General features: G+C 39.2%; 1 protein-coding gene across 2 annotated transcripts; it reads left to right on the forward strand.

Annotated features, from left to right (window-relative positions):
* The first annotated feature begins 194 nt into the window (after positions 1-194).
* On the forward strand, positions 195-14,235 carry fam210b (family with sequence similarity 210 member B). 2 transcript variants are annotated; one of them, XM_047346992.1, is made up of 3 exons: positions 195-553; positions 9,151-9,341; positions 13,758-14,235. In XM_047346992.1, exons 1-3 carry the CDS (start codon positions 374-376, stop codon positions 13,972-13,974), a joined length of 588 nt encoding a protein of 195 aa, XP_047202948.1. In that variant the 5' UTR covers positions 195-373; the 3' UTR covers positions 13,975-14,235. The 2 variants fall into 2 exon arrangements, with proteins under 2 accessions (XP_047202948.1, XP_047202947.1); XM_047346991.1 differs by having other exon boundaries at positions 198-829.
* The last annotated feature ends 11,335 nt before the right edge of the window (positions 14,236-25,570 follow it).

A 25,570-nucleotide genomic window follows, 5' to 3' on the forward strand; every position in this document is an offset into this window, starting at 1 on the left:
AAACTAATAACCTAAAATTAACAGCCTGGAAACCTGCAGCTCAGTTTACATCTGTTTGCAGTACTTTAAAATAAGATAAACTGCTCTCAGTTTGATGTTCTGTTTATGATGTAACTCTATTAGATAATTTTGCATGGTTATGCCTTTAAATACCCCCTCCCTTCTCTTTGGTTTTTACTATCTGCGGTTGCGCGTCACTCCGGATTGGCTGTCGGCAATAATCGGTCAACAAGAGGACCTAAGGGGGGGCACCGGAGGGCACAGGGCAACATGTTTACTGCCACCCTCTCGCATAATTAGTTGTTCGGGTCGATTAACTCGCTTTATTTGATTTTCTAGACACTCTAAACTCGCCCGTGGAGGCGCGCCGACAATGTTTTTGTGCCGTACGAGGAGGCTGTTAGTAGCGGCTCTGGATCAGGCTTCTGAACGTCCGGGCTCGTTTCTGGTGCGGGTCAAAGCAAACGGACCGAGGTACGTCTCGCTGACAGTCCGGACAGGCCCGACGTTTCAGCGTCTCCGCTTCCTCAGCGCGTCCACCGGCGGACTCGAGGTAAAGCGAGCGCCCCACAAACCTGAACCCGTCCAGAACTGGGACGAGTCGGCTTGTTTGGTAATAACAGAGTGGGCACTCTTGGACAGGGTTGCAGCCCTGGCTGGGAATTTGTCCAGAAGCGTGCACCAAGGGGGCGGTGAATTTTGTAAGACAAGGCTCGGAGGAGACGCGAAGGGTGCCGCTTTGTTTACAGGTAAAACCAGCAGCAGAAGCATGCAGACCAGAGCTGCGGCCACAAAGAGGAGCGAGGAGCAGACTGACAGCAGCAAACCGGTAATTAATAGTGTTTGTTTCACTCAAGGACCAGCTTATTGGGAGCTCAGAGGTTCGAGCCTCAACGTGACGCCTGTTTCTCCGTCCCTTTGCTCAGGATTCATAACTTCAGCATAAAATATTCAGTAAGCAGGAAGGTTGTGGCGCCTTCAGCTATACTGAAGAAGACCACATGTAAGCGAACAGGCTTGTTATACAACTCTCTCTGTTGTGCATGTTATTAATGTGTCTGCACTACAAGCAAAACACATGCTCAGTGCTGCACTAATGCCTGACTAGTTCACAGCTCAGTGATTCATTATGTTCAAACCCACCTACAGCTGAATAAAATACAGGCTTACTTTGCTCCCTACACGTGGCTTTTATTGGCGAGTCAACAACAGGGCAACAGACACTTAACATGTGTTCATAGGGGCACAACCACACAAAATCGCATCATAGGAAGAAAAAAAAAACGTCCCATATTTCTTCATATTTACCTTTCAAGGACCCAGACTTTCTTGCAAACTTTTAAAGCGGTCTTGATCCAGACACAGCTCAAGGTATTTTAATGTCTCCAATCTGATTAGCCCATTGCAATAACTGCTGTATTAGTGGAGTTGGGGAGGAGGGGCAAAATTTAAGGTCTTGCTCACTAGCAAACACAGGGGATAAAACACTTACACATTGATTTTACAGTTGAAGTATGCACAAAATGTGACCCAGCCCTGAAAGAAGCAGCAGAATGATTAAATTAACCTTAAATATCACTCTGAACATTGCTTTCAAAGAATGAAAGTTTTAGCTAGTGCCTTTGTAAATCAGTACAGGTCCTTCTCAAAATATTAGCATATTGTGATAAAGTTCATTATTTTCCATAATGTAATGATGAAAATTTAACATTCATATATTTTAGATTCATTGCACACTAACTGAAATATTTCAGGTCTTTTATTGTCTTAATACGGATGATTTTGGCATACAGCTCATGAAAACCCAAAATTCCTATCTCACAAAATTAGCATATCATTAAAAGGGTCTCTAAACGAGCTATGAACCTAATCATCTGAATCAACAAGTTAACTCTAAACACCTGAAAAAGATTCCTGAGGCCTTTAAAACTCCCAGCCTGGTTCATCACTCAAAACCCCAATCATGGGTAAGACTGCCGACCTGACTGCTGTCCAGAAGGCCACTATTGACACCCTCAAGCAAGAGGGTAAGACACAGAAAGAAATTTCTGAACGAATAGGCTGTTCCCAGAGTGTTGTATCAAGGCACCTCAGTGGGAAGTCTGTGGGAAGGAAAAAGTGTGGCAGAAAACGCTGCACAACGAGAAGCGGTGACCGGACCCTGAGGAAGATAGTGGAGAAGGGCCGATTCCAGACCTTGGGGGACCTGCGGAAGCAGTGGACTGAGTCTGGAGTAGAAACATCCAGATCCACCGTGCACAGGCATGTGCAGGAAATGGGCTACAGGTGCCGCATTCCCCAGGTCAAGCCACTTTTGAACCAGAAACAGCGGCAGAAGCGCCTGACCTGGGCTACAGAGAAGCAACACTGGACTGTTGCTCGGTGGTCCAAAGTACTTTTTTCGGGTGAAAACAAATTCTGCATGTCATTCGGAAATCAAGGTGCCAGAGTCTGGAGGAAGACTAGCGAGAAGGAAATGCCAAAATGCCAGAAGTCCAGTGTCAAGTACCCACAGTCAGTGATGGTCTGGGGTGCCGTGTCAGCTGCTGGTGTTGGTCCACTGTGTTTTATCAAGGGCAGGGTCAATGCAGCTAGCTATCAGGAGATTTTGGAGCACTTCATGCTTCCATCTGCTGAAAAGCTTTATGGAGATGAAGATTTCATTTTTCAGCACGACCTGGCACCTGCTCACAGTGCCAAAACCACTGGTACATGGTTTACTGACCATGGTATCAATGTGCTCAATTGGCCTGCCAACTCTCCTGACCTGAACCCCATAGAGAATCTGTGGGATATTGTGAAGAGAACGTTGAGAGACTCAAGACCCAACACTCTGGATGAGCTACAGGTCGCTATCGAAGCATCCTGGGCCTCCATAAGACCTCAGCAGTGCCACAGGCTGATTGCCTCCATGCCACGCCGCATGGAAGCAGTCATTCTGCAAAAGGATTCCCGACCAAGTATTGAGTGCATAACTGTACATGATTATTTGAAGGTTGACGTTTTTTGTATTAAAAACACTTTTCTTTTATTGGTCGGATGAAATATGCTAATTTTGTGAGATAGGAATTTTGGGTTTTCATGAGCTGTATGCCAAAATCATCCGTATTAAGACAATAAAAGACCTGAAATATGTCAGTTAGTGTGCAATGAATCTAAAATATATGAATGTTAAATTTTCATCATGACATTATGGAAAATAATGAACTTTATCACAATATGCTAATATTTTGAGAAGGACCTGTATGTATTCAAGTCAACAAAAGGGATTCTTACCAGATCAATGGTTCTGAGATTTCTGCAGGTGTTGCAATTTTTTTTCTCCCTTTGGATCTTATTTGGTTTTTAAGGAAATCTGTTTCAACATTTGAAACCTAAGGGAGGAACTAGTGTTGTTTCCACTGATAAACAATCTCTTTAGGCCCTTTGGTACCAGGAGCCTGCCACATCCAGTTCTTTTTTATTACTTTGAATCAAATCTATGAAAAATATAAAAAATGAAACAGATTTAGAAAACAGTATCTTCGCACAAAAAAGGAGGTGATATTTGATAATTTGGCGTACATTATCTATAGACAGATATTCACAGATCTCACATTATCTTCTCTGTAAAGTCACTTGTGTATACATTTACATTTTAAAAATAGTTATATTTTTTATGTCCATTTATATTGGGGAAAAAAAAATCTTCACTCAGAGCAAAGTCTACTGGAGTGAAATTCCTTGTTTGTGTGCACAAACTTGGCAAAAAGGCTGATTCTGATAGGTCCTGTGTCAGGTCTGACTAATAGTTTTCTGCTTCCTTCAACATGTGATTTCGATGATTTTCACCTTTCAACCTTTTCTTTTCATTATTTCTTTTAGTTCAGTCACTTCCTAATAGGATTTGGACTCAAAACAAAAATGGTGTAATCAACAAAAGCTATATATTATTATTCAAATTAGTTTGCTTTTTTTTATATTTTATATTAATATAAAGGCGGTGACTTTTCAAACATAACGAGTAATCATGTCAAATATTTATTTAATTATTATATTATAATAATTATTATTTATTATAATCTAGCAGCTCTACTGTTATCATAGTGACCAGAAATGGACAGTGGGTGGGTAATAAAACAGTCTAGCTCCAAAGAAAAACTTTAAAATACCTTTTAGAAAACCTGATTTATTGATTAGAAGAAAAATTAGGAGATTAGAAGAAATTAGGGTTGGTTAAAACCTTTGCACAGTACTGTACATTGTGTAACAGCTTGAATTTTGGGTTTGTGGGCAGACATACACAGCAATATAACTGTCCTTGAGATAATGAGCAGTGTCCAAGTTTATTTAAATTTTTTCAGCTTCAAACTACACTAAGGGACAACAGGATACAAATCAGTATTAGAAAATGTCAGCTGACGCTTGACGAACAAAAGAAAACTGATTTTGCTTTAAGAAACTGCTAAAATCCTAAAAATATATATTTATATGTTGACAGAGACTCTTCTGGACGCTAACAGAAAGTCTGGACTTTGGAGCAACATTTTACTGAAACTGACTGACAAACTACAGCAGTGAAATATCAAAGGTTCATTAGAGATAAGGCTCAAATAAGAGAGGCTTGAATTCTCCAGTTCACTTCACCTCGAGTAAATGCCTTGCAGTTAATGACACATTTTAGTAAAAACCTGTAAAGTTAATTAGAATCTAAATTGTTATAGTCATGCCTTTACATTTGATACAAGATGAATTCTAAATAAAATTTTACCAAAAGTATAAAGTTATGAGTAGTTTTAGGTGTGTCAAATTGTTTGCCCTGTGAGACCCAAATTTCAATGCTTGCAAGAGATAAAATTATGAAAAACAATTTCCTGCTGCAAACTCATGCAAATTGGACACACATTTAGTGCCTTGTAGAAGTTGTTATATAACAGGAATATTTTCAGATGTCAACACAAACATCTATGAAGGAATTTCAACACAAAGTAGAATGACTGAAGTAGAAGGAAATGGTACATGTTTAGAAGGAACATGCCAGACAGACAAGTTATACAAAAAGATGTGGAGAAGTTAAAAGCAGGGTTAGGTTATAAAACAATATCTCAAGCTTTTAAGACCACAGAGACTTCAGAGACAGGTGCATGACACAAATGCAACCCTACCTATAGATTAACGACACAAGAACAAAGAAACATCAATTTAACTGGCCACGGCCACGTGCTCCCTCCTCCATGTCAGCTCAGATGCTTGTCTTCCTGCTCCCTATCCACTGTGTACCTTCTTACTTGTCAAGGGCGCCAATGAAAGGACATGGACACTTCTGGTAGAAGATAAATTCGCTCTATAGAATATGCATTTCCTTTACTCCACAGACCCTTGTTTAGAGCAAATGATATTTATATATTGCAATAGCCTAGTCAAAGTCCAGATCTAAATCCAATTGAGAATCTCTGGCGAGCCTTGAAAAGGAATGTCCACCAATGGTTTCCACCCAATCTAACTAAGGTTGAACCATTTTGCAATGAAGAATGTTGACAAGTTTCAGTCTTTAGATGTGCTTAGGTTTAAGAGACCTCCGCCTAAAGACCTGCAGCCATACTGCCATCAAAGGTGGTTCTACAAAGTATCAACTGAAGGAGGCTGAACATATATAAGCACAGCACACTTTTCAGATTTTTATTTGTGAAAAATAAATCCTTTTTCTTCACCTTCAGTTAGGCGCTAATTTGTTTTGTCTATCAAAATTCCAACAGAATAAATTCAAGTTGTAACATACAAATGTGGAACCTAAAATCTAGGGTCATAATTATTTTGCAAGGCACTGCACATTCACTGAATAATTCAATTCAATTGAAAAATACTTTACTAATCCCAAAATGTTGTTGTAGCTCACGTTGTTATACAAGTTTCTTCAAAGAGCCGTTGTAGATGCTGATGGCCGTGGGCAGGAAGGATCTCCTGTAGAGGTCTGTCTCACAGCAGATCTGAAGAAGCCTGACTGAAGACACTCTGTTGTTGTACAACAGTCTGATGAAGAGGATGCTCAGGGTTCTCCATAATAAAATAGGAAGTTTATGAAGATCCAGAATCTGAAAAGTATCCAGTAAAGAGGGTTTAAAAAGGGCCAATAATTTTCCCAATAAAAAAGCATAAAGTTTAATCATTTAAATTCATACAGGACTGGCTGAAATGACACACTCTGTACAATTTCAACAATGGCTATGTGATCTATTCAAGAGAAAGATGTGCTCTCCAGAATTGACCTGCACTTAAAAATGTACAAACATCCCTTTAATGTAAATCAGAGCATTCTGTTGCTGGACACTCAGCAGGCTGGCTGGGGGAACAACCACTTCACCATTTCCCTTCCAGTCTGTGCATGTTTGTTCAGAGCCTGAGTGTGCCTTTGTCTCTGTTTGCATGTCACATGTATTTTCATGGCAATGAAAAGCTGCTCTCACAGACAGCAGTCCCACTGTTCCTGTCCTATACAACCATCATGGCACAGCTCCCTGTAGCCGCTCGCTCACATGACCCTCCTCACTGTGGTGCCCGCCTTTACTTTTAGCTTGGCCTGTCCCAGTGCTGAAAAGCAAGTAAAAGGGCTCTGCTGCTTCACTCTCTCTGGAGTCCTCCATTGTCTGTTGATGACAGCACAGTGAAAATGTGACCAAGGCTATGGCTTCATCCAGAAAGCTTGGGCCAAACTTTAACAAGACAGAATTCAGCTAAAAGAAAAGATCAGCTGGTTTCGTATTGTTCAGCATGTCCTGAAAAAGATAAATAGTTGCATTCAGTGCAAAGAAACATGGTACAAGACTTGAATAATAGCTACTGTATGTTAAGACTACACTTAAGTTTCAGTTAACATTTTTTCAAAGGGCTCCAACACTCATAAGGTAACAAATGATTTAAAATGAAACCATGCACAACAGTCAGTTTTATGTGTGAGTTGAGCAGCAGAGTTGACAATGTAGGTTGCGCCCATGAATAATATGCCGATACGTCTCCGGCAAGGCCAAACAACCTTGTCTGCAATTGACCTTTTAATTGAAGTCTGAAGAAATTAGATATACCACATCCAAGCTGATCCCACAAAAAATAGTGCCACATTTGATCAGTGTGTGCATCTTGACTTTACTGCTGTATTTTAGTGTTTTATGAGCTTTTAGAAGACTACAGGTACAAGAGTTCAGTGGGAGCTCTGTCAGCTTTAAAAGCACACAGTGTTGGCCTGAAAATAGAACACAGACATTTCCTGTTTTCACGGAGAATCCTCATTCATCTTGGCAGAGGAGAACTATTATAGCATGCTCTAAAAATTCAACCACTAGTTAAGACGCCCTCTTACCAGCTGATACCAAGCTGCTTTATTTCACCAAGAAGTATATCACGATAACCCGAACTAAAGGTAATATATGTGCATTAAATGGTAAAATGTGAAAACCTAAAGGAGGAGTGTGACTCATCTTTAGCTAAAACTGTTATACGGCAAGATGACGAGGAAAACCATTGGTGGCTTTGCCATAAGAAGAGCTTATATTTTTATACAATTTATGTAATCGCAGTGTTTTATTTACAGTTTTTTCTTAGGCAAGTAGCTTGAAGCTTTAAACCTAATAAACTTTTCTCATGCAGAAAAAGTTTAAAGAAACAAATGTAAACTTTAGATCTCATAAACAGTCTGAATAGGCTCCGGGCCAATTCACCCCCTTGTAACTTCATGTCCCTGTTTTATATTCCTGCATTGCAATTTCATATCTGTAAACAAATCGTTTTGTGTACTGCATGCCTATCAGTTCAGCCAGACTTATTTATCCTGTCTCTCAGATGTATTTCACATGCTGTGTATATGAGTTAAAAAAAATATTTGCACCAATAAGTGATGAATGCTCATTTGTAAGTTTTAGCATATAGGCAGACATACAGGCAGTCCAAAATGTCCCTTGGCCATGACTGGTGCTGGTCTTTTTTTAACCCTTCACCATTTCATACTTATGCTGTTTGGGCTTCATTCCCGACTGTTTTGGGTACAAAAAGGAGCCGCTTGCCACAGGACGTTTGGTACCTACAATGCATCAATGTATACCCACCTGGCGGACGTTTGGTACCTGCTTTATAAACCAATTGTTTCAAGTAACTTTCTGAAAATCTCTTTTAGTGTGTTGTTGGGACATGTACTCCATTAGAACAGCCTTAGATTGACATAAGCATCATTACATGGGTACTAAGTAGTTTGTTTTACAGTTATGAAAGTAGGAAGGGACAAATGGGTAACCTGTAGGTACATTGACAGAAAGCCTGTTTGTCAATGCGGGTGCAAAATGCCCACTGGCCGGGTACAAATCGATGCACTGCTATTATTAAACGTCTGATGTGGATTCAGTCATTTCAGTCATTTATTTTCGTAAATTTATAAAAAATTGGTCCAAAAAGTCCCATTTAGTTTGTCATTTAAATAGGTATTACGAATCAATGAATCAATTTCAAACAGAAAACTTCAATTTCATTGCTCAGTGAGATCAGCTTCGATTTGTCTTGTGCGTGGCTTAAACTGGTATCTCAGGGCTTTACATTTCCTTAAGTCCTTGAATCGTATTGCACAGATTCTGTGCCTAAAGTTGTAAAATGCAGCTCATGTTACTTTTGTCAGATGGATGATTATGTTTGTTATATGTCGGTAAAATTCCACAGCTCCTCATGGTCAGCACTCTGGTACAGCTTGCAGCTTGAAGCGCCCCTTTTGTGTGATGTTGGTTCACTAATCTCCCCCACACTCGCTCCTTAGTGACCTGCCTTTTCCTGGCAACGTGTCAGACGGCTGCAGGTGATGTGGTGCTTGTGTCAGGAGGTCGCGAACTGAGTCATGTCTGTTTGTGTGCTGATGAGAGGCTCTTTGTGTGTGTGGGAGATGCTGACTCACTTGCTTAATGTGAATTAGCTAAAGCACATAGCAGCAGCAGCTGAATGTGTTTATTTAGCTGACTCTTCTGCTTCATTACCAGGGAAGCTCATTAAAGTCCAGGCTTTGTTCAGTCACATTCACAGGACAAAGAACTGGTTCAAACACATTTCTTACAACTTTGTGTGTCCTTCAGTCCTGACTCATTCTGAAATGTTACTTAACTCTCGTTTTTTTTACCTCATGTCATTTTGCCATATGTTCAGGATCTCCAGGAGGCTTCCTCTACCTCAAGCACAGAAAAAGACCCAGGAAACACACCAGACCCAGAGGAAGGAAAACCAAGCAAGGCCCAGCAGCTAAAGAAGGTCTTCAAAGAATACGGAGCAGTGGGAGTTTCCTTTCATATTGGAATCTCTCTCATGTCTCTGGGAATGTTCTACCTCCTTATATCCAGGTAACATCACTGACTTTCAAAAGTCTAACGCAGTTCACGTATATCTTATTAAAGTCTCTTAAACCCTGAAAAAAATTAACCATTAAAGCTTTCAAAAGCTATTTTACCGTGCCATGACAAAGTGTTCACTGATTTCTTGTTTTTCTGGCTTTTTTTATGCTTCTGAGAAATTGTTATTAAACAAAGATAACATGAGTAAATACAAAAAATACGTTCCACATAAGGCCAGGTTTATTTTTAATGAATCAAAACGTTATTTTAAAAATGTTACTAAGCAGTGCCAGAGCATGCTGGTGTAATTTTTACTTTTCTTGAGCACAATGCAAAGTATAAACCAAATGTAGTGGTGCTCATTCCCTGAGGAATGCTAATACATTTAGCACGAATGCAACAAATGTGGCCTGTTCTGTGATAGTAAAGTAAATAGTACCTCAAAATATCTTTTGTGTCAAATATTACTGGGCTCATTCTTTTTAAAATGCTACCACTGCCTTAAACGGATACAGAGCCTATCTGTATTTTCTTAAAATAAAGGGTTTTTGTTGTGTGCAGAGCTTAAAGTCTCTAATTTCCCCTGAGCTTCGTTGGCATCTGTTGATCATGTTGCACAATGAAGAAACCAAAGCAGCACAACATGCCTTATTTTTGGCCTGAGTTCAATACTACATGTTTTGGGCTTATCCTGTGGCTGCGTGGCCACAAAACAGAGGGATTAGAAAAACATAACCTGGTGGGCTGGAGAGAGTTCTTCCTGTAAGTGGTGATAATCATTGTAATGTACAGTGACTTTAAGCATTATCACTGTGAGCCCTGCCATGTGGTAGGGGAAACATTTGCCATGGTGCAGAATGACACCACATATTTAGCAGACTTCAGTGAGCTGAGTTTAGCTGAACTGTTAAGCATGAGAAAGGCTGCATTGACAGAAGCAGCTTGAAGCCACATTCCTTGCATATTTATTTCTCCAAGCAGCTCTGACGCAAAGGCCACAACTGTACAAAACAAAAGCCGGTTTTATAAGGTCAGGGAAACGCAGAGCTGGTTAAAGTCCTTGGAATTTATGTGACAATTAAAGCGGAGGTCAACTGTGTGAAAAGAGATGTGAGAAGCACATTAGTTCTCAGTGAGGTTCTTGTGGAGAGACACGTGAATCACACCTCAAACTACTGCAACAGCACAAAAATATGATTAACACTTTTGAGAGCAGCATTTGCAGTTTTGCTATACATGCAATGTTCATCTGTAATCTTATTTAATTTTATTGAAATAGAATACAAATCATATTAAATTCTCCATTTCATCCAATTTTGAAAAACCATCTATCGACCTTTTGTTTAAAAGTAGTATCAACCACTTTGTGTTTATTGACAGCAACAGTTTTTCAACTTAAAGCTGACACCATCAGTTCTTCCAATGTGCTAATCCTTATTAGCTTGAGCATTGTCACCACCTCGTGGTGGCATTGACACAACAGGGAGGTGGTGTCTATAAAAGGTTGTAAAAACAATGTTCTGAAGACTAGACCAGGTTCTCAAATGCTTTTTCAGGATCCTCTCACAGATGTTCACTGATGTGGAAGATACCCATGTCACGGCCACTAGAAGCACCTTCATATAATCATGAATGCTAAATCTTAAATTGTATTTGGTGATAAGTGAGAAAGTCCCTTCCTCTTGCCCAGTTGATATAATTTTTATGTTTAAAATGTTTTATTTATTTATTCCTTTATACAGATAAAGAAACATTTATTAGTACCCTTGGTAAGGATGTGTAAAGAGGCTCAACATTAATTACTCTTTTAATGCTGCAACATGATCTTACAGTAAAATAAATAAATAAAAGACCAACCTTTTAATGTAAGTAAAATTATTCAGAGCAGAAAAAAAGTCCCATGTTAAGATATAATTAACAAACTCACATGGGACAGTTGTTGGTACCTCTAACACTTGAAATAAATGAATCTGAAGCATTATTTCACTTTTAGAAGCTGATATGTGCTTCTATGAACTTTAAATTAGTGAACCATGACATGACACCAGGTCCCATTTATTTATCTCCAAGTAGGTACATCTGCAACAAGTGAATGCGTTTCCAAGTTAAGGGAAAGCGTAACCTAAGTAAAGCAAAACACGTGATTGGATGAGCATGTCACCAGGGGCGTATCTTTGGTTTAAGGGTGTATCTGATTAGCTACCTTTTTACAGATATTTATACATGTACATAACACAAACTGATACAATTTTAAATATAATTCTAAAAACACAAAATTCATGTTTAAAATATGCATTACCTTCATTCTTTTTGTCCCGCTTTGATACTGCCGAAAAGTAAGGGAAAACTGTTGGAAGCCAATTGAACAAACCAATCAATGTTTGTGTGGACAAAATGCCTAAAGTTTCGAGCCTCCCACTTACAGTTTGCAGATGTACCCTTCTCCTTTCTTTAGCCTGGATGGAAAGTCATACTTATCTTTCCACCATGCAAAACATGTTAGTAAAAAACCCTGCTAAGCTCACAGTTAGAGATCTGCAGCAAAAAGTGGCACCCTGGAGTCACAGAGTCTCCATAAGAATGACCAGATACATCTACATGCCAACAGGTTTGTTTGGAAGAGATACCACTATAAGGCTTAATCTGTTTTACCATTGCAAGTGTGTGGATTATTCAGGCTTTTTCACCAATGGGAAACAGTTCCAGTGCTTAAACAGAGCTAGTTCTAGAGCCAGTTCTTAACTGGTTCTTTAAAAGAACTGCATTGTCTTTACCTCACTATAAATGTCTCATCCACTAAATGTTTGCTACCTAACTCTAATATTTGGATCTCTGTGGCATAGTGGAAAAATTAAACACAATGTTTACAGGAGGTTTGTTAACACCACATGGTGATACTGTATAACCAACAGTGTTTAAGGTCTAGGAAATGGTGCTGATTGATTCAGCAGAAAATAGCAGCTGTGTGCATAGCTGTGAACACGTTGACCCACTTAAACAGCCTGGCAGGCGATAGTAAAATGTTGCAAAGCAAGTTCAACACAAAAAGTCAAGTCACTCCCTCAAGTTAACAACATAGACAAATGTACTGATACATAAATGTGGCACTTACAGCCTAAGCCTAAAACCCACCATACCCTGAAAACCAAAGGAGACGAAGAAATGAACCTGAGGGAATAACCACAGCAATCAATAATCACCTCAGTTAACATTTCAAACATTAGTATCCCACATGACTTCACACCTTAATTACAAATACAAGTTCAGGTCTCTTAGACAAAAGGGCGTGTGGCTCTAAGTTTCATTGTTGTCCCGTAGGGAGGTGCCCAGAAAAGGCAAAACAAAACAAAGTAAATAGTCTTCCCTCACAGTATCAATTGGCAGGTTTTTTGTCCATAGGCTGGGGTGGACTAACAAAAGCAATTTATTCAATTCAACTCAAAAAGGACAGCAGGGCTGTCGAAACTTCAAAAACATGAAAATCAAATTGGTAACACTTCAAGGTACAGTTCATTTAATAACCATAAAAACAACTTCTATACCTGTCACATCATCACTCCCACATGCAGCTGACTGAAACACAAGCAGCCTTTTAAAATAATGTGTGACAACGCGGCAGTATCCATAAATACAAACATTGAAACGAGCTACCTGCATTCAAATTAAGAAACCACACAACCAAGATAGAATATGTGGTTTCTTACCACAAACCCCAACAGCAGAGGCACAATTGCTGTTAATATGCTAAGCCAATGTTTCTTTCTATTATTTTGTTTTAAATTAAGCAGATGAAAATGAAACAAACTCCTGAGGTACAAACATGGAGTTCACAATGTTGCGATTGATTGAATGTTCTCCATAGGCCCACCACCAGCTCCTGACAAAGGTAGTTCCGTCTTCTAGCTCAGCGCAGAGGTGGTGCAATAAAAGGAAACAGTTTATCAGCTCTAGAGTCAGAGCTTGCTGTGGTGGAAACACAAAAATCAGGTGGTTCCAACCACTGGCACTAGTTTAGCATTGGAACGTGTTTGTTGGAAAAGCGGTTCATGTGGAGTTAGTTTAACTCTTAACTTGGAGCTGGGCGACTGAAATTGAACTTTTTGGCAACAAATGCTCCAGGTGGGTCTGGTGTAAAACAAGGGATAAATATATATGGATAACTAGCTAAAACATTGTTGGATGGTGTTGGATGTGTGATGTGTGATGCTGTGGGCCTGATTCTGTTACAAAAGGCTCTCAGTTGTCCTACTCTTATCAGAAGGGTTCAGTATAAGCTCTGATATTAGATACCTGTTTAACATACTGCATGTCCTAAAAATTCTATATGGAGGAGAATTCAATCCTTCATTGGTAGTAAATGAAGAGAAACTGTGCCAGTATGTTAATTATGCACTTTCTAACTAGTTATGTGTTTTGGCTCTGCAGTGGGATCGACATGACGGCTATGCTGTACAAACTGGGCTTCAGCGAGGAGCTGGTTCAGTCTAAAATGGCAGCAGGAACCAGCACGTTTGTCCTTGCCTACGCCATCCACAAGCTCTTTGCTCCCGTTCGCATGAGCATCACTGTGGTGTCGGTACCTCTCATCGTTCGCTACTTCAGAAAGACCGGACTCTTTAAACCGCCCACACCTGCACCCTGATGACTCTCCTCTCCTCTTCTCTTCCGCTGCTTCATGAAACAGCAAACATCCTGAATGGTCATAAAATAAAAGCCCAGAATTTATTCTTTTATTCTCCATTTCCCTTTTGCTCTGTACAGCATACAGTCTTTTTGCAATTGTGAAATCAGGTAAAATATGTTCTGCATTTGTTGCTGCTGTAACATAATCGCTTTTACCATGAAAGGTCTGATGTTATGTCTTAATATTTATTCATTCTTGAAATAAAAGGAGAGAAAATAATGTCTGTTTATTTACAGTTGGGGATTTTAAGTTTTGAGCTTTTTGGCAGATTTGTCTCTTGACCTTTTCTGAACTGAGACACCTTCTGGTTGGGTCTTAATGAGTTAAAGCTGTAAAAGTTTCCAGTGGGGATAAAGACAAAAAAAGCTGATCTCATTTTCCACTCTACTCTAGCAGCTGACTCTGCTGTATTGTGGTGTTTTGTTTGTCAGCAGGAAACTTCAGGTCCCCTGTGTTTAAACCTTTAACCCCTTTTCTCCTTTCCATATTCTCCCTGGTATAGTCTTCTTTACTTCCTCTCTTCTTTTCCTTTCTTTTCAAAAATGTCCCAAACCAAGTAGTGATACCACATTGATCCCTGAGTGAATCTTTCAACATGAAATTTAAAAGTAAAATCTTGTGGGGTTTAGAGGCAATTGTAACAAACTATATTTTTCATATAAAATCCTGCCTCAAAATCCTTTGCCCACCTGATGCAGTCAATCAACATTTTGAATAATGATTCATAAAATAAAATAAGTACTCAGGGCTTCTTAGCCCAGTTTGTCCTTCAGAAATTTTCAGCTGGCTCTTTAGATTTTATGACCTATTCAGGTTATCTCTCATTTTTTCCAGTTATGTGCGCTTTGAAAAATGGATAAATCACTTTGTCATTAGATAAGGAGCTACCAATTTCAAACACTGAGTGTTAAAGTTGCCACATATACTTAATTTAAATTCAATAAGCTCTTCATTTTTGGTATGCCATTGGTAAGTGTATAATTAGTGACCATGCCTTTTAAAATCCAACTTAGTACTTAAAGAAGGATTTCAGAAAGCTGAGAACTTTCTTCAGATTGTTTTTGCCAGCATTTCTATGGTGGTAAAAAAAAAAAAACATCAAAAAGAGACAGATGCAAAACTACGGCGTCCGGGAACCGACATGGGGAAAGAATATATAGAGTGCGCACAAAATACTAAAACAGCGCACTTTCTCAAACATACAGAGGAACAACAACTGGATGGACAGGGATAGTCTGATAGAGTTTATTTTTACAAAGAGATTCTGAAAAGTCTGGCATATTGAAAATTCATTGCTTCCTGCTTCCGTTTCCTGACTGGTCGATGCTTCCTCCAGGGCCAAACTGGTTGTTCACTACGGGGTTAACTTCATGTACTTGCGTGTCACGGGGAGTTTTTAATAACTGTACTGCACACTGATTGCATGGTAAATATACCGTGGCCAGCTGAACGTCCTACACGGTCGCCATCGTGCATACTGCCAAAACACGCAACCCAAGCACACTTTTCTTCTTTTCGTGGTCCCAGTCTCACAGCGCCACCGCAAACATGCACATTTACACACCCACCGTACACAGAGCTTCATCACTTATGAGTTACACATCTGCAACACAGGTCACTTGAAGCCCACTCCGTGGGCACGAATCAGTACTTCGTGGGCATAAATTAGTATTTCGTGCACACGCTATATATATATATTTTCCCCCCTTGTCTGTCTCCGGGCGCCGTACAAAACAGCCCCTAAAACATAATCATAAAGATAAATGAGGTCACAGCAGACACAACAACAAAAATCCCCTTCAAAACCACTCAGGAAAATGTTGCAAACTGAGTAATTAGGGTTGTGAACAGTCTGCATAAATCACCTTTAGTTTTAAGATTATGGTTCTAGGTCAGCTCTCCACTTTTGGCAGATTTGTACTCCCATTTCATACCCATGTACTAAAGCCATCGAGTATAATTTTTATGAAGTTTAGATGTCTTCAAGAATTATGGAGATAAATTATCATAAACATCCTCACATTTCATGGGTAAATTGTTACAATTGTTGATTTTACATTAACACATGCTTTTATTTTATAAGTTGACACTTATCAAATGTCTTATGAATGATGACTCGCTTTGAGCGACCTCTTGCCATCAGATGTTATTTCATGGACTCATATAACTATATTTCCCTACAGTAGATTATCAGTTGAAAATACAAAATTACTCTAAATCCTGTCAAGGCTTATACACATTGATGTGTGGTCAGTTCAAAACACGTAGAAATAAATGCCACCACGAAAGGAATGAATGAAAAGGTAAAAGGAGCGAAATGACCTGCCCTGCAATGAAGTATATCTATATATTGCAATCCCATAAAAACAAAACACAAACTTTGTGGTATCTTGATTCAGGGTTTTTAGACAAACTTTAGTGGTATTAGTAGTATGCATTTTGTCGGGGTCCTGTATATACCTCAATTTCGGTGTCTCATTATTGTACAAGATCAATACAATGGGAACAAAGCCTAATTAGATTTTCATGGTCTGTACACAGCAAAGCAGGATGTGTCTTCTAGTAAGTTCACTGTCAAACAAAAAGTTTAATTATAAAACAAAAGGTTAATGTAATTCTCATTACAAAAGTAGTACATATACAAATGTCTTTGTGTAGGTTTGTTTCTATTTATTTGGCCTTAAACCTGATACAAGATAAAAGGTCATATAGAACTGAGTAACTTTTCCAAATGTAAAAATAGACAAAAAAATGTTACATCCTCACCATTCACCTAGTTTGACATTGTTTAGATGACCAAGTTTATCAGCATTAGTAATACAAGCTGGCAACCTTTTCTCTGTATTTTGTGCATTCAAACACTAAAGAAACACAACAATGTTTTACTGAACAATGAAATCAGAGTCAAACTATGTGTACCACTGATTTGACGAGATGCAAGCTATCAGCCGTGTTTATTTCTGCAACATTAACTAACCTATACCTTTCCAAGTTAGGACTTGGACTTCAAGGAGCACTCCAGTTAAGCTTTACAACTTTGAGCTCGGAAATTCTCTCTTTTGAACACATATTGAGCACACTATTATTGACCACCATGTATTGCAAAGCAATTGTGACCCTGTGTGACATTGTGACCCTTTTGGCTTTCTTTGTGTTCACCAGTCACTCTATACTGCATTTGTAGATCACTAGATGCCCAGAATGTCCAATCAATGAAGGTTTCAAGAGAGCAGATGGGTGTTCAAGTTCCTTTGTTCCACATTACCAGGGATTGTTGCATTCCTGTGGTGTGGACTGCTATAGAAATGATCTTCACCTATGTATTTTTTTGTCATAAAATTTAAAAAGCAATAGCACGGCTATGCAACCTGTTTTGTATAAGAATGACAACATCCATGACATAAATATTCCATGATTGCATGCAACAGACTGACATCTATAGCATGACATTGCCAAATAAATACCATACCATAAATAAGTCTGAGACTTTGTTTAACAGACAGTGATATTTTCTGTACATTCAAATTATATGAAGTATCGTAGTGCAAGTAAAATGTTGGGTATACAAATGAAAAGCTTTTTTATACTGATAAGATTGATTTGGTCTTAAATAAAAAAAGAGACAGAAAAAGTGACATGAAAATTAAAAGCTCTTCCTCATCACCCATATGTTTGACACTTTTTAAATAAATGACAGTTCAACTCAGCAGGTAGGCAGTCACTGCTTAAATTATTGGAGCTATTTATATTTTTTCACTTCAATCCAGTTTTTTATTATTATTATGCCATAATAATTGGTTAATGGATGTTAGGGGTATATTTCATGTTTTGGAGAAAAACAAAGTTGACATCACAGACATAAACATATCAAAACATAATACTAGACTACTGTAAGTGCGGGCCGCTAAAATATGATTCCTTTTCTAATTGTTTCCTGATTTAACTCTTTTAACTGTTAGCAGTAAGATTTCGCCCATATTATTTACCCAGAGAGTTGACCAGTGTTATTCTGGCGTTGCTAACCTACAGACATAATACCCCAATGCGTTGTGGCAATATCTGGTGATTGTAATCACACCTCACTCTGCTGCACTCCCAACGTTTCAACAGTTTGTCAGCTGCTCTACCACAGAAAACTAAGCGTTGGATTTGTTTAATGCAAATGTCAAGGACTCATACATCTCTAAAACACGACTTCCTGTAGGCAAATCAGATCACAATCTCTTTTTTCTGTGCTTTGAAAATTAACCCCTTGTCCAAATGCAACCTGTAATAAAAAGAACTGTGAGAAGATGGTCACGCAAAGCTGAAGAAGCCCTGCGAGGTTGCTTTGAGGCTAAAGACTGGGACTGGCACTGTGCCAGCGACATGGAGAGCACATCAATGCCATGACCGACTATTTAAACTTCTGTGTGAATACCACCATCCCCACCATAACGACAAGATACTTCTCCAATGAAGAACCCTGGATCACCCTGGACCTGCTTTACAAGAAAAAAAGAGTCTTCAGAGAGGGAGACCGGGAATTATTCAGGAGTGTACGGAATCAATTTAAAGTCAAGAGAAGATACATCAAGTAGGTGTACAGGAAGAAGCTGGAGAGCAAGCTCCAGCAAAACAATATCAAGATCACAGGGTTCAAGCAGAAGGACGATTGGCTGGATGTCCGGACAGAGCCATTGAACTAAACACATTCTCAACAGATTCAGTTTAGGAACAGGCTAAGCGTCAGGTTCTCCTGCCGGACGCTTTCCAAACAGACATCCAACACTTCTTTGACCCAAAGCTTTCCTGTCACATCCGAAATAATTTAACTTCCACTTTAGCCATGGACCTTTCTGCTTCTACATGCCTGTCTTCAACAAAATTAGAAAATTCTGATGATCCATTTGCCTTCCTCTTCCACCTGTTTGTCTCAAAAAGTCAGGTGAAGAGGCAGCTGAAGAAACTGAAGGCCTGTGCATAGCAGGTCTGTGGGATTCTGCAGCACCTCTTCAACCTTAGCCTGACCCAGGAGAAGGTTTCAGTGTTGTGGAAGACCTTCTGTCTTGGTACCAAAGAAAACTCACCCACCAGTCCTCAATGACTATAGACCTGTTGCCCTGACATCTCACATTATGAAGGTCCTAGAGAGACTCCTGTTGGCCCATCTCATTAAGCAAACAATAAACTTTCAGGACCCCCTTCAGTTTGCTTACTGTGGTGGAGTTGAAGATGCCATCATACACCTGCTTCAACATACCCACTGTCATCTGGACAAAGCCAGTAGCACTGCGAGGATCATGTTCTTTGATTTCTCCAGTGCATTTAATACAATTCAACATGATTTGCTTTGTCAGAAACTCCAGAAGACTCAGGTGGAGGCCTCAACAATCTCCTGGATCAAAGACTACCTGACAAACAGACCACAGTGTGTGAGACTGAAGGGTTGTGAGTCTAACCAGGTAGTCAACAGCACAGGAGCACCACAGGGGACAGTACTCTCACCATTCCTTTTCACTCTGTACACCTCAGACTTCCAGTTCAGAAAGTGGTCTACAAAAAGTAGACTCATATGACTCTGCAGTCATAGGATGTATCACAGATGCACAAGATGCTGAGTAGACCTGGTGGACCACTTTGTGGCATGGTGTAGAAACAATCATCTAATCTTGAACGTGCATAAAACAAAGAAGACTATTGTAGATTTCAAGAGAAACAGGAATAGGTCCAACACTATTTCCATCATGAGAGAAGAAGTGGAGGTGGTGGTTGAGTATAAATACCTCGGTGTTCACCTGGACAACAGACTAGAGTGGAGATGCAACTGTGAAGACATCTACAAGAAGGGACAGAGCAGACTGTACTTCTTGAGGAAGCTTAGGTCCTTTGGTGTTTCCAGCAAGATGCTGCATATCTTCTATAAGTCTGTTGTGGAAAGTGTGATCTCTTCTGCCATCATCTGCTGGGGAAGCAGCATCAGAGCCAGGGACTTAAAAAAGCTCAACAAGCTGATAAAGAAGGCTGGCTCTGTTCTGGGGACTCCTCTGGAACCTCTGGAGATCATTGTGGAAAGATGGATTCTTCATAAAATGAAGAACATTATGGAGAACCCTGAGCATCCTCTTCATCAGACTGTCCTACAACAACAGTGTCTTTAGTCAGAGGCTTCTTCAGATCTGCTTTAAGACAGGCTGCTACAGGAGATCCTTCCTGCCCACAGCCATCAGGATCTACAACAGCTCTTTGAAGAAACCTGCATAATATGAGCTACAACAAAGTTAATTTCCCTCTGGGATTAAAAAAGTTATTTTGAATTGATTTTTCTTCTTTTGCATTTTAAAGAAAGATCCAAATGAATCCTTTTTTTGAGTGAAAGTATGAAAAAGGCTGCACTTCCACCTTTTGAACACACTGGGGAGCTCCTGACCTACAGATAAAGTTGTGCTTATTTCAGTCAGTATCCGTCTGTAGATTACATGGCTTTGCATTCTTTATAGCCTAAACATATATAGCATCATGTTCTCACATTACAGCACAATATACAACCATAAAGTTAGTAAGTTCTGTGCAAAATAAACAAAGGAATAATACTTCCATCCTTCCATGCAGCTTAAAGATGGACTGTTTGTTTCAAACAAATGGTTCAGATCATAATACACTGTTCAGATTTTCTCTTAGTAGAAATTGTGTTTCAGTTATCATAGGCAGGTGCCACCTTGTTCTTCTGTCCTGATTTCTCAAGCATTTACTGTATAATTCAGCTGAGAAAGAAAGCCTCGGCTGGCGTGGCATTCCTGAATTGTGTATTGAATTGTAACTGCCTTTAAAGACCTGATCCCTCTTTTCTAGTGTGTAAATGTGTGAGTCTTGATCAGGTGAATTATCCAGAAAGGAGACTTGCATGTAAGAGTACATGCTGGTCTGAGTCAGATACCAGTCATGATTTTTCAGAAAAGGGAGCAGTCTGACACAAACTTCTACAAACTGCTGTCAGACGCACACAGACAGTGGAAGAAGGAGAAGCCGAGGCCTCATTAGCCATGACGAGAACAGGGAGCTGCCACTGCCTCTCCAACCCCTGCATGTCCCCCATGGCTAGGAACAAATTGGTGACAATGCTCCGAGCCACTCTGTTGGACTACCTGAAAAGCGGCAGGCTTCATCAGGTTTTTTTCCACAGTACCCCCCCCCCCCCCCCCCCCCCGCAAAAAAAAGCAGGACATGCAATAGAATAGAGGTCTGTAAGATCACATGATCTGTGTTCAGCCTTTGCTTTTATGAAGGGCTCAAACCACTGCCTTAATGCCTGACTTGTGCACCTTTGATTAAAGTCAAAAACACACAGCAAGCGTCACCCACTGTCGCATTACAGCTGTATACTCACACCCTGCCTCCTTTTTTTTGACAAGAGTTGGAAGGCATGTAGCTGCAAAGTGCTGATGCAGACAGTAATATATACACATATGGGAAAGTGCCTATCCTCTGCCACACACACACTGTTACCATACACTCAAACTTACCTCTTGACAAACCGCCTTCTTTTCCTGCACCTTTTATTTATTTATTTTTTCGCTATTTCTATTACTCCTTACCATCCCCTCTCCATTATTTCCTGCACGTTCTCATTATCTCCCCCTGATTTCCTTTCTCCTCTGCTTCTCCATCTCCTGACCTGCTCAGTAAACTTGTTAGCCCTTCATAGTGTCAGTGTCTAGACGAAGAGGCATCTTCAATGTCAGCCTCGCACCTTCAAAGCAATTCTGTGAATGTCTTTACACACAGCATAAAGTTTCAAGGAGCACACACTGCATCTTTCCTTTTTTTTTTTTACCCTTACACCCTTCCCCCTCACTGCTTTTCTTTTTGGCCATTCTTCTGTCCCCCCCTATACCACTCTCTCCTCCTTTTTTCTTTGCTATTTTTCCTTCCTCTACATCTTCCTGTCACGGAGTTAAGTTTAGCAGATGCACCTGATGGCAGCAGCATCCTGGAGCACCTGTCAGCTGTCTGCCTTCATCACGGTTCCTGTGCTGCCATCGAGGCCACATGGAAGTAAACCTGGAGACAGTAGCTACGATCAACAGCTGCATCTTATTATTTTAAACACCAGTGCCAGTTTCTCACCAGACATGCGTGCGTTTATTATTTTTTTGTGTGCATTTGAGCGTCTGTGCTCTGCCTCCACATATTCTCGTTGCTTTAGAATATCCACTGTTAAATGTTGGTAATTAGAACCTAGCTGAGGGAGAGGCTGGGAGTTTATCTAGTCGGTTATAACTGACAGGAGGCAGCAGGTGTGAGTTGTTAAAGTGGTTTTTGGATTATGTTTGCAAGTTTACCTCAAAACCCAGCAGTCTGACGCTTGTCAAATAGTCCGAGCTTCTTAATGACTGACTTCAGATCAGCAGATGAAGAATACTGAGACTTAGTGAAGGTTTGATTCTCCGCCCTTGCTCTAATCCAGTTGATTGTGCTGTTCTTTTTTTTTTTCTTCAAATTGCTGGATTTACAGGTATTTTTCTACCAGCACAGACATGTTTAATGTGAACGTTGTAATATATATCCGTCTAAATATATCTATCTAAATGTTTACTGTTTTAGTTCAGTTAGGTTTACTTAAGTTATTTCTGTTTGTTTATTGCCAAAACATAGTGAAATATTTTTTTTTTTTGCAAACTGAAAGGTTTTGATACATTTCTTTAGTAATTGGTGGCATTGCCTTTATACTCTACAACGCAAATGTGTTCGGGATCATTTCATATAAGTTTGCTGGTATTTTGGCCCATTTTATTATGACAGAACTGGTATCGTTGAGACAGGTTTCCAGTGTGCCTTTTCAACTCTGTCCATAAATCCTCTGTGAGTTCTAGCACTGGACTTTGTTATGGCAACTCAAACTCATTGACTGTTGTCCTTAAGCCACTTCTTATTAAATAAACTTCTTTAACACTATGTTTGTGGCCTTTTTTTAGTGGGAAAACCCAATTCAGCCCCAGCTCCAACTTCCTGGCTGATGCCTTGAGATGTTGCTTCAATATTTTCACATAATTATCTTTCCTAATTATGCCATCTATTTTGTGAAGTGCCTCTTGTAGCAAAACCCCTTCCCAACATGATGCCTTCATTCCCATACTTTACAGTAGATATGGTTATCTCTGGCTTACAGCCTTTCTCCTTTATCCTTTATAACAGCAATGGTCATTGTAGTTAGATACTGACCATTTTCATCTTGGAGATCTTTGGATCGCCCCTCCTGTTACACTGAATACTAGTTTTGGGATTATCAACAACGAACTGTTACAAAGAAGTAAAAGTGAGAACTTGATGGCCAATTTCAACAAGACCAAGAGACAGAGACCGGACCGACGTAAGTTAAAGACATTATATACTGAGGCAATAAACAAACAAAAACATTATCTATGTTTTCAAACTGTTAACCATGCTAGAGTGGTCTGGGACCTTGCACTTAAACCTAAAGGTATATTTGGAGGACATTTAAATATAAGAAGTCTCATACCCAAATGCGAGGAAATAAGAACATTGCTAACTGGATCTAACTTGGATGTTTTATATCTAAGTGAAACCTGGCTAACTGATAACATTCCTATTAATATGATTGATGTACCGGGATATACATGTTTCAGAAAGGACAGAGTTGTAGGCCGAGGAAGGGGAGTATTAATTTATATAAAAGACTTATTTAACGTCAATGAGATATTAATAGATGAGCATATATTAATGGAATGTGTATGTATAAATGTTTGTCTTTCACCTCGTATGAATTTTAATATTATGGTAGTGTACAATCCTCCATCATGTTGCAGCTCAACTTTTTATAATAACTTAAAAGAATTCTTAACAGGATTTAAACACAACAATGAAGTAATCATTTTGGGAGATTTTAACATAAACAGGATAGACGATAAATTGAAAAAACCACTTAAAGAACTGGCAGCAAAATTAGATTTTCATCAATTAATCAATGGTCCCTCTCGTATCACCAAAAACAGTCAAACATTAATAGATTTAATTTTTTCAAATAAACCTGGTCAAATCATAAAAGCCTATAACTTAGTGTGCGGCTTATCCGACCATAATATCACTCTCATTGGAAGAAAATTACCCCGAAATCGTTTTGTCAGTCGTTATAATACACAGAAACAGATTGTAATACAAATTCCAAGAAAGGACGTACCCAAATTTGAGGCCGAATTAGCAAGGGTTAATTGGGATGACGTCTCAAACCAGAATCAGATAAATGATTGCTGTAATACATATATTCTCAAAGTTTGTAATACTATGAATAAGTTTCTTAAAACTCAAATGAAGGGACGAAGAAAAATACAGCTACCTTGGGTATCGGATGACATTCAGAAGTTAATGAAAAAGAGAGACTATGCCCTAAAATCTTTTCTTAAAAACAAAAGGACCACAGATTGGCTGCTTTTTAAAAGTTTGAGGAACAGAGTAGTTAAAGAAATGTTCAAATCTAAAGCTAAATATTGCATAAATGTATTGTTAGAAGCAGGAGGGAATGGTAAGATGATCTGGAAACAATTAAACAGTTTACTGAATCCCAGTGGATGCACTAAGGACAAATATGAACTTGCGGTAGCAGGAAAAATCATAACTAATCCTGCTCAGCTAGCAACAATGTTTAATGATTTTTTGCTCTTTTCAGTTAAAGACTTGGCATCAAAGTTCTTACCAGCTCCAATGGATATACATGGTACAAAACAGACGAAAAAGTGTTCCGATTTGTTTGAGATAAAGGAAATTCATTATTCTGATGTTCAAAAAGCAATCAATAGCTTAAGCAATTCTTACGCAAAGGATATGTATAATTTAGACGCTATGTTCTTAAACAAATACAGTAATATTCTAGTAGAACCTTTAACTCACATAGTTAATATTTCCATCAGAACAGGGCAATTCCCCAATGCATGGAAAAAAACTTTGGTGAAACCGATTTTTAAATCAGGAAGTCCCCAGGAAATCAGCAACTACAGGCCAATAGGTTTCATTCCGGTCATGTCAAAAGTGCTGGAGAAAATTATTCTAGAACAACTATTATAGTATTTAGAAAATAACAATCTTTTGCATCCTCTTCAGTTTGGCTTCAGACATAATCATTCAACAGAGACGGCTATAAGTCTACTGCTTGAAAAGGTTAAACAATCACTTGACAGGGGACAAATTACTGGTGCAGTTTTCCTTGACCTGAAAAAGGCTTTTGATACGGTGAATCATAATTTACTGATCTCAAGGCTTTCATTATTTAATTTCTCAGAACGTGCATTGTCTTGGTTTCAATCATATTTGAAAGATCGTGAACAATGTGTTGTCATTAATAATAGTAAATCTGTCTTTTGTAAAATAGTAACAGGGATTCCACAAGGAACTATCCTAGGACCGGTCCTTTTCAGTCTGTATGTTAACAGTCTTCCTGAAATTTGTCCTGAAGTTAACCTGCAAATGTATGCCGATGACACCATTGTTTACACATCGGACAAGAGCAGTATTGTAGTTAGTGAAAAACTTCAGGACAGCCTGCGGAGATTATCATCATGGC

The sequence above is a fragment of the Girardinichthys multiradiatus genome, chromosome 20, assembly GCF_021462225.1.
Source record: "Girardinichthys multiradiatus isolate DD_20200921_A chromosome 20, DD_fGirMul_XY1, whole genome shotgun sequence".
Classification (NCBI taxonomy): domain Eukaryota; kingdom Metazoa; phylum Chordata; class Actinopteri; order Cyprinodontiformes; family Goodeidae; genus Girardinichthys; species Girardinichthys multiradiatus.